Genomic DNA, 9,913 nt, shown 5'->3' on the forward strand with positions numbered 1-9,913 from the left:
CCAGTTCCAGCCCAGTCCTGCCAGTCCGGGCTGACCCGGAGGGCATCTGGGACTCGCGGCCATCAGCTGGGTGGGGAGGTGGAGGAGCAGCTGGAGGTGGCGGGGGCAGGTAACGGCAGGCCCGCAGAGGAGGGCGCTGGGCCGGGGCGGAGGCGCAATTGGTCGGCTTCGGTATCTCTGGGGCACCCGCCCGACCTCCGCCGGCGTAGCCCGGAGTGGGGACAGTGAGTCAGATCCCGGACACCCGCGAGTCGAGCGGGGCCGGGGGGGCAAGTCAGGAAATGACATCAGAGGCCTGTGCTTGGGGAGGGGTGGTCTGGGCCGGGCCGGGGGGGGGGTGGCGGGAGGACCTTGGCGGAGCCTCTGGCCCGGGGGCAGGATCAGGGCCCCTTCCTGGGGGAGTTTCCTGCCTCGTCCGCCCTCCCCCCCTCTCCCCGCCCCCTCTCCGGGCCGCTCCTTGTATGGTCTTGGCGCCGCTCTCTCCCCGCCTCCTCCCTCCCTCCCTCTTCCCCGCGTCCCTCCCTGCTTGGCTGGAGGCTGCTCGGGACCGGGGCGCAGAGTCCGCGGACCCGGAGCCGAGGCGGCCACCGAGACGCGGCGCGCACGCTCCGGCCCGCGGTGAGGCTCAGGGAGCCGCCCGGCGGCCGCCCAGGGGTGGGGCGGGAGGCGCCGAGGGGAGCCGGGCCCGCGTGGGGGTCCTCAGCCGGCTCGGCGCAGCGTAACCCGGCCCCCTACCCCCTGCAGCCCGGCCTGGCCATGGCGGCCCCCCGCCCGCCTCCCACGATCTCCGTCTCCGTCTCGGCTCCGGCTTTTTACGCCCCGCAGAAGAAGTTCGGCCCAGTGGTGGCCCCAAAGCCCAAAGTGAATCCTTTCCGGCCTGGGGACAGCGAGGCTTCCTCGGCCGCCGGGGCCCAGCGCGCACAGATGGGCCGGGTGGGCGAGATCCCCCCGCCGCCCCCGGAAGGTATGCGGCCTGGCTTGGGGGGGAAACCCGGCGGGTGCCGGGCTGGGGGCAGTGGTTTCGGGAATTTGGGGATGTCTGGAAAGGTTGCAGCAGGGGGCTGGGCGCAGCCACCCTGTCCCGAGCAGATGTTCTTACCTCATCGTGGAGCTCATGGCTGGGAGCCAGGGCTCCTGGGACCGTTCCAAGTCCCCCGCCTGGGGGCGGGAGGCGGGGGTGTGGGGCACGAATCTTCCCCTCTGAGTCCGTTTTCCGAAGTGTAACGGGAGCTACACCACTCCTCGGCCGAGCCCCCGGCCTTTCCTGACCCCGTGCTCCCAGGGAGTTCTGCATCCCCTTTTCCTTCCCATACGTTCCAGGACCCCTGAGAGAGTTCTGGGTTAGGAGTGGAGAAGGAGGGGAACTTGGAGAAGGGTAGAGGGCACCTTGCTGACTGCCCTCTCTCCTTCCTACCCCAGACTTACCCTTACCACCTCCTCCTCTCCTTGGGGATGGCGACGACGCTGAGGGCGCCCTGGGAGGTGCCTTCCCACCGCCCCCTCCCCCGATCGATGAATCGTTCCCCCCTGCGCCCCTGGAGGAGGAGATCTTCCCTTCCCCGCCGCCTCCGGTCGAGGAGGAGGGAGGGCCTGAGGCCCCCATACCTCTCCCACAACAGGTATGGAGGCCCGGGAGGGGCAGCTACACTGGGACACCCCGGAGGGAGGAGAGGAGGGTCCTTTCCTCTGACCTCCCCTGCACCTCTGCCCTGATGGGGTGGGGTGGAAATGGAGGACTGGGATGGGTGCTCTGACTCCTGACTCTCTAGCCCAGGGATAAGGTGAGCAGTATTGATCTGGAGATAGACTCTCTGTCCTCGCTGCTGGATGACATGACCAGGAATGATCCCTTCAAAGCCCGGGTAAGGGATAAGAGAGGAGGAAAGACAGACCTGGGAGGAAAGTCTGGGGATGGAACTAGGGAGGGAGGGCAGCACCTTCCTCTAACCACACTTCCCTCCCTTTCGCCTCCCCTTGCAGGTGACATCTGGATATGTACCCCCACCAGTGGCCACTCCATTCATTTCTAAGTCCAGTACTAAGCCTGCAACTGGGGGCACAGCACCCCTGCCTCCTTGGAAGTCCCCTTCTAGCTCCCAGCCTCTGCCCCAGGCTCAGGCTCAGTCTCTCAGCCAGACACAGTTCCATGTGCAGCCCCAGCCCCAGGCTCAGGCTCAGTCTCCCAGCCAGACACAGTTCCATGGGCAGCCCCAGCCCCAGGCCCAGGCCCAGGCCAAGCCTCAGGTTCAGCTCCATGTCCAGCCCCAGCTCCAGCCCCAGGCCCAGCCCCATCCCCAGCCTGTGCCTTTGGCTAACACCCAGCCTCGAGGGCCTCCAGCCCCACCTCCTGCCCCTAAGTTTTCTCCAGTGACTTCTAAGTTTACTCCTGTGGCTTCCAAGTTCAGCCCTGGAGCCCCAGGTGGACCTGGGTCACAGCCTTCTCAAAAGTTGGGGCCCTCTGAAGCTCCCTCTTCTACTGGCACAGGCTCCCCTCAGCCCCACAGTTTTACCTATGCTCAGCAGAGGGAGAAGCCCCGCGTGCAGGAGAAGCAGCACCCAGTGCCCCCACCAGCTCAAAACCAGGTGAGGGAGGGTGGGAGGACCAGGCTGAGACAGGGGGCTGGGGTGGGGGCTAAGTTAGGAGCCAGAGAATGAGGTTGATGAGGAGAGTGGGGTGGGTGTGGGAGTGGTGGGATAGGAGTTTTCCACCTCTAGGGGTGGTCTGGTGGGACAATGGTGAAGAGAAAGCTCTCCTGGAGCAGGGCCTGGCAGGGTCTGGGGCTGGGTGGGGCCTGACTGGGGGTGGGGAGAGCAGCACAGGCTCTGAATTAGGAGGAGGACCTGGTGGCCCTTCCCTTGCACCCTGCCCCAGACTGTTAAAGGGAAAGAATGAGATCATAACCTAACCTCCGTTCTTCCCCCTTCTTGGATTCTTGAGTTAATCTCTCTGCTCCTCTGAGGCTCTCATTGCCCGAGGGCCCATCTGGTGCTAAGAGTCACAACATTAGTAAACTCTGGCCGAGCCAGCCTCTGCTGAGTGCCAGGCACTGTGCTCTGTGCCCAGGAGGGAAGAGATCTCTCAAAGAGCTTAGGCTTGCGGGAGTCAGTGGACCTGGGATAGAATTCCCACTTGCAACTCACAAGACCCTAGGCAAGCTTGGTGATCTTTGAGCCTCAGTTTCCCCTTCTTTAAAATAACAGTATCCACCCCATACGATGGTTGTGAAGATTAAGTGAGCTAATGCATAGAAAGTGCTGGGATCTGTATCTAGCACATGAATGCTCAAAATAGAAAGGTTATCATTCCTCCTGGACCATTCCTGCCTTCCAGTTCAGGAGAGGAGATCTTCCGAGTTGAAGGGACCCTGACGGTCATCCAGTCCAACCAGCCATAGAGTAGCTGATAGCGTGAATGTGTGTGTGTGTGTGCAGGCACGGTATAGGATGAGATGCCAAGTGTCAATGAGTTTTGCAGAATCCTGTCTTACAAGAACTCCAAACAGGGAGTCACCATTGGGGCTGGCAAGTGAGGACTGGCATCATGGCGCTGGTGTGCCTTGAAGGATGAGTGGGATCTAAGAATCCAGAGAGGAGAGGGAAGGGCATTCGGGTGGGAATAGCATGAGCAAAACTCAAGGGCACATGTACAGCCAGGGTGTTTGGAGAATAGAAAGTAGAAGGTTCCTGTGGGAAAATTATCAAGGTATACTTAGAGAGGTAGGTGGCGGCTCGAGGGAGGAGGAAATGAAATAGCACACCAAGGGAGCCTGTAGGTACTAGAGAGTTGTTAATGGTTTCTGAGTAGGTGTGTGGTCGAGTCGAGAGGGCTGGTGACAGCTGTGCTTTTGGAAGCTTTTGGGAAAGTTTTTCCAGCAGATGTGTGGACTGGAGGTAGGAGGTCAGTGGTGTGTTGGGGTTCACTCCTGGGCGGCCGCAACATTAGTCGAAGTGAAAAATAAGGCCCAGATATGAGCTGTTGCAAAGGAAGAGCCTCCAGGACGTGGTAACCGATAAGCAGTTGGAAGAGGAGGGGGAGGAGTAAAAAACAAATGCCTGTGTGTGTTGGAGAATGACGGTATTGTGGACAAAATAGAGAAGTTCAGAAGGGGAAATGGTTTGGACGGGAAGAGGGGTCCAGCTGTCAACGTATTGAGCAACAGATTCCAGATATCAGCTGGAACTGTCATTCAGTTAGAAATGGAGGACCGCGTTTTAGGAGAGGGCCCGGACTGAACGTGTGCATAATGCGTGGTCGTTGGGTATAGTGATACTGAAGCAGCAGGCGCTGATGAGGCAGCCTGAGGATGTGTACACAGGAGGAGCTGAGGGCTTGGGCAACAACCTTGGGTGATGCTCATGTTGACCCTGTGGGAGGGGGAAGCAGAGCCCTCAAAAGGACGGAAGAATGGCGGAAGGAGGAGGTGAGTCTCAAGTCAGGGTTGGATCTCAGAGAAGAGAACGTGATGACTGAGGAGCTCTTCAGTGGGGAGTTTGAGGAGGATAAGGACTAAAATAAGGCCAGAGATTTGACTATTCAGGAGTCGTGGATGGCTGTGGGGTGGCATTTTTGTGCCCCGTACTGGGGACAGAATGAAAGGAGTTGAGGAGTGAGTGGGTGGTGAGAAAATGGAGTTGCCAGAGTAGCCTGCTCTTGGAGATTGGCAGGGAGATGAAGGACTAGGGGAGGGACTGTGTGTGTGTGTGTGTGTGTGTGTGTGTGTGTGTGTGTGAAAGAGAGAGAGAGAGATTTCTTCAAGTTAGGGGAGGAGGGCTTAGGTATGTGTGTGAACCAGGAGGAAGAAGCCGAAGGAGGAGAGTTAATGATGCCCAAGAGCCAGGCGGCTCCTGGGCTGGAGTCCTGGAGGAGAGCGTGGTGACGCCCCCCAGAGGCATTCCCAGAGAGCAAGGACAGTGTTGCCACAGTATTTTCTGTGGAGAGGAGGAACGATGAGGGAGCTTGAGCTGGCTGGCTTCCATCTTCTCAACCATGCAGGAGGTGAGGTCATCGGTGAGAGCAAGAGGGTGAAGCAGTTGGGGGCTCAGGAGATGGAAAGGTTTGGAACAGCTGCTGTGGGGAGGGCGACTGAGAATCCACAGGAGGCAAATACCAGACAGCCGCGCTGAGGCTGGAGGGCGCGGAGGGCGCTGCAGTGTTCTGGAAGCTCACTCTGCAGTGTTTAGTGATCTCTCCACCTACTTTCTGCAGCTTGGAGGCAGAAACAGGAAGCGGGCAGTGGCGTGACCCGGGCTTGAGAGGTGGCCTTATGTGGTGGCTGAGGGTGGCAGAGTGGCCTTGAAAGCCTTGTAGAAATAGATGGTCAAGGGGCCAGGCTTGGGGGAGGCAGGCCAGAAGTGCTTGATGCACAAAGCTCACGGAGCAGGGCGGGGGGTGGGGCTGGGAGTCAAGGGAGGAGCTGAAGCTTTTCTGAGTAGGTTCATTTCCTAGGTATGAATGAGGGAAGAGGGGGAAGGGAGTGGTTGGGAGACCAAGCCCCAGGTCCTGGAGGCAAAGAAACCAGTAAATCTCAGGTCCAAGGTGTCCCATGGTGGAAAGTGCCTGAGATGGAGGAATATTTGGAGCCCCTGGAGTTGAAGAGCCAGAGGTCTGAGTGCCATGGGTGTTGAAGCTGTGATATTGATGCTGGCAGGCAGAGAGGGAAAACTGGCTGGATTGAGTGTCCTGAAGGAGCGTGGTTATCCACGAAAGCTGATGTCTATGAGTAGTTCGTACTTCCAGAGATTGGAATAGGCATTTCAAGTGGCACCAGAGAGCAAGGGCTGGCTGAGTCCGCTTCCTCTGTCCCCAAGATGCCAGGAAGGGAAGATTGTGAGAGGAAAAAGTGAAGCTTACATTGTGGAGGAGGATTTCAGGGGACGAAGTCAGTTAAGGGCAGGAGGTGGCAGGAGTCTGAGGGGAGAATGGCTAAGAGCTGGGGCACCTGTGGATCTGTGCTTCTCCGGGTGGTTGCAGCTCTGGATGCAGACTGGGATGTGGGGGTGGTGGAGCCAGGGCGGAGGGGAAGGTGGCCATGGGAGGAGGTAGCTGGGAGGCTTTGAGGTTCCAAGCGTTATGGGAATGAAGGTATCTGTAGGTAGAACATTCAGTGACGGGGGCCACAGTCCTGGATCGACTTACCCGGTAATAGAGAAGACCAACTAGTGTTCCTGTTGCAGTGTCTCTTGGAAATGCTGGTGCAGGTCAGGCAGCCCCTGTGGCATCTCCTCCTGGGACTTATCAGGGTTACTGGCAGTAACCCCTTAACCCCATCCCTACTCTCAGTCTCCAGATCTCTCAGGAGCCCCTAAATAGCAGGGGTGGGCTGGCCTAGGGAGTGGCCTTTCTCTGAGGCCTACTGAAGAGGGAGTGGGGTCGGGTAGTCCAGGAACCCCAGTCTCTGTAGGGACCCCAGGACCTCTGTGTGGGGAGCTGGGGGCTGGGCACCTGCAGACAACTCTGGGCGTTTAACCCGTGATTCCCGCCTGTGTTGTATCCTCACGCTGACAGGGGCTGCTCAGCAGCAGGCGGGACGGGTAGGTGTGTGTGCGCGTGGGTGCGTACGTGTTGCGTGCCAGCCTCTTCTGTGGGGGGCCATGTCCAAGCATGCTCTGTGGAGTTGATGCGTGGCCTGGTGTGTTCGGTGCTTCAGTGACCTGAGCTGCTGTGTATGTGGCCTCCGTCCGCTCAGTCGTTCTGGCCTGTCTGTGACTGCCCAGGGGGGTTTAGGCAAAGCGGGTGGAAGGGTCATCCCTGTCCTTTTTATTTGTGTGGTGCTGGAGGTGGGGGGTTGGTGCAGAGAATGAGGAGCTTTTGGGGTCAAACCTGAGTGTCTGGGAAATGGGAAGGGAGTTAGTCCTTATTGGAAGAAAGTGGGTTAGGTGACTTGGGAGCGTTCTTGGAGGGGGTGACTCTTGAGAGAATATAAAGAAAGTGTTGGGGTTTTAGGTGCGCTCCCCTGGGGGCCCAGGACCTCTGACTCTGAAGGAGGTGGAGGAGCTGGAGCAGCTGACCCAGCAGCTGATGCAGGACATGGAGCATCCTCAGAGGCAGAACGTGGCCGTCAATGGTGAGCCCACCGCCCACCCGTTGGGACATCTCCCCCCTCCATTGCTGTGCTGGCCGGTGCCTCTGGCTCTACTCCCTGTCCGAGCCAGCTGACCCCTTGCAAGCTTATGCCCCTCCTCCTATTTATTTCTGTCTTCTCTGGCCTTCCCAGAGTTCTGCGGCCGGTGTCATCAGCCCCTGGCACGTGCGCAGCCCGCAGTTCGTGCTCTGGGGCAGCTGTTCCACATCACGTGCTTTACCTGCCACCAGTGTGAGCAGCAGCTGCAAGGACAGCAGTTCTACAGCCTGGAGGGGGCGCCGTACTGTGAGGGCTGCTATACTGTGAGTCAGGATTGGGGTTGGGGGCACCCCCACGCTCAGCCAGGGGGCGGGGGCGGACGTGCCTTGGCAGCTGGCTGTTGGGTGCCAGTTCCTTGCCAACCTCCTACTGCGCCTCCTCAGGACACCCTGGAGAAGTGCAACACCTGTGGGCAGCCCATCACTGACCGCATGCTGAGGGCCACGGGCAAAGCCTACCACCCGCAGTGCTTCACCTGTGTGGTCTGCGCCTGCCCCCTGGAGGGCACCTCCTTCATTGTGGACCAGGCCAACAGGCCCCACTGCGTCCCTGACTACCACAAGTGAGGACCCACCCATCCACCTTCTGGGCTCTTCTCTGGGTTCCAATGGTGGTTTGCCTGGGAGCCAGGCTGTCCCCTGACCCCAAGACAGCTCTGAACCCCTGGCCTTGCTTTCTGGCTGCACATTCTGTCTGTCGACGGCAGAGACCAGTTCCTCTGGATTTAGCTGTCCAGGGACCTTAGGCCTGGGTAGCAAGTCCTGTCTTCTCCCTGCCCCCCTCGCTGCCCCGGGCCCTTGGCTTGCTGAGGCTCCTTTTGGGTGTGGTCTTGTGTTCAGCAATGTATGCTGGAGTGACTTCATTTCACATACAGGCTGGGTTCTCAGAGTTCCTTTGGAGGTCAGCTGTTTGGAACTCTCCTTTCTCCCTAGAAACAATGTTTATAAGGTGGCTACTTTCTCAAGCCAGCGGCAAAACCCCCTACTGTAGCTAAAGGGTGGTACGGGAAAACCGCAGAGTCTGGCTCCCGCTCTGATGGGGTGTTTGAGGTGTATGTTTTTACGATTTCACCTTGGGCTGCCAGAACTTCACATCCCCCTGTGTACCCCAGCAGTTGGGCAGAGACACCTGCGTGATGGGGGGTAGGCCAGGGTCAGGGGTCCAGGGATGGGACTGGAGAGGGGCCTCTGAGTGTGCTCTCTGCAGGAGCTGCAGGGTGGATGTGACAGAGGGCAAGGACCTGGTGACAGGTTCCTGGGCAGATGGGGCTTTGGGGGAGTGAGGAGAGAGGTGGGAAATTCCCCTTGATAAGGGCCAGTTATGGTGGCTGGTCTTAGGACTTTCTGTTGAGCTTCCTCCACCTAGAGATGTGGGGCAAGATGGGCAAAGAAGTCTGCCCTGTGGGCACACAACCACCGTCTCATTTCCCTGTGCTCTCATGGGAAGCCCACTTACCCTATTCGGACTCCCACCCACTCTCTGCCCTCCAGGCAGTACGCCCCCCGGTGCTCCGTCTGCACTGAGCCCATCATGCCGGAGCCTGGCCGCGAGGAGACCGTGCGAGTGGTCGCCCTGGACAAGAACTTCCACATGAAATGCTACAAGTGTGAGGTCAGTGGTCCCTGCGGCCCCTCAGGGCTGGAATGGTGGGACACTGCTCACCAACCAGGTGGTGGACGGTGCCAGCCTGGTGGGAATCAGTGCTGCGGTTTTGAGGGTGGTCAGTGGCAGCACCCACGCCCATCAGCCCAGATGCTTCCATCACTGAAGGAAAGGGGGTGTGGGGTTTCTAGGGGGTCACTTTGAGTTGTGGATAAACCAAGAAAGGGAGCCGACCAATGGGAGGGAAGGGTGTTGTGTTTTGTTGTGGCTGGGGTTGGGGCTCTGAGGTGAAGGAAGAAAGAAGGGTCAGAATGGAGTTGAGACAGGTGGGAGAGCCCCACTTCCCTTACTGGGGTGCGTGCCTTGGAAGCAGCTTCACCCACTGTCCATCCTCGTGCGGGAGAGGCCTAGGGGGCAAAAGTGAAAGTGGGTAATAGCAAAAATGGGGATAGGAGTGTGGGGGCGTGTGGTTGGGGGACACATACGATGACACCACCTGAGCAGGAAGCATTTGCCTTCCTAATTTAATTTAAAGATGGGGGGTGTGGGGTGCACAGGGGCCGCCCACCAGTGTGCCCCTCTTCTTTCCTCCCAGGACTGTGGGAAGCCGCTGTCCATTGAGGCGGATGATAACGGCTGCTTCCCCCTGGACGGCCATGTGCTCTGCCGGAAGTGCCACACTGCCAGAGCCCAGACCTGAGTGAGGACTGCGGGCGCATTCCCCATCAGCGGATCACCCACACTTGAGACCACTCCCCCTCCACCTGCCCCACCCCCCTCAGTTATTTTTTGATGTCCAGCCCCTTTCTCCATTCAGCTCCCACCCCAGTGTCCCAAGTGCCCTGATCTAGGGCCCCCAATGTGGCTTCAGGCTGCAACAGAGTCCCAGCCCTGGGCTCCCAGCCCTCTCCCATCCTGCAGGGACCACCCACCACCGTCCAGGTACCCCACCTGAGGGGGCGCCAGCTTGAGCGCTGCTGCTTTCACTGCTGCACCGATGCCCTCGGCTGGCCCCTGAGCAGCCTCGTCCTCTGCTTGCTGAGGGCCAGAGACGCCCTGACCCTCTGGGAGGCTGGGCTGGGCTCACCTGCCGGGACATTCCCACCCGCCCCCATGCTGCCAGGTTGTGGCTACAGCTACAAATAAAAACCTTGTTTTCCAGAATTCTTAGTAGTTGACTCTTCTGTGCC

General features: G+C 59.3%; 1 protein-coding gene across 2 annotated transcripts; it reads left to right on the forward strand.

Moving 5' to 3' along the window:
* Positions 1–534: 534 nt before the first annotated feature.
* ZYX (zyxin) lies at positions 535–9,887 on the forward strand. Of its 2 annotated transcripts, XM_058532013.1 has the most exons (11): positions 535–618; positions 745–964; positions 1,420–1,619; positions 1,770–1,862; positions 1,981–2,101; positions 2,156–2,583; positions 6,944–7,064; positions 7,215–7,384; positions 7,505–7,683; positions 8,612–8,732; positions 9,319–9,887. In XM_058532013.1, exons 2-11 carry the CDS (start codon positions 757–759, stop codon positions 9,421–9,423), a joined length of 1,746 nt encoding a protein of 581 aa, XP_058387996.1. In that variant the 5' UTR covers positions 535–618; positions 745–756; the 3' UTR covers positions 9,424–9,887. The 2 variants fall into 2 exon arrangements, with proteins under 2 accessions (XP_058387996.1, XP_058387993.1); XM_058532010.1 differs by having other exon boundaries at positions 1,981–2,583.
* Positions 9,888–9,913: the final 26 nt, after the last annotated feature.

This window comes from Diceros bicornis, chromosome 3 (assembly GCF_020826845.1).
Source record: "Diceros bicornis minor isolate mBicDic1 chromosome 3, mDicBic1.mat.cur, whole genome shotgun sequence".
NCBI lineage: Eukaryota > Metazoa > Chordata > Mammalia > Perissodactyla > Rhinocerotidae > Diceros > Diceros bicornis.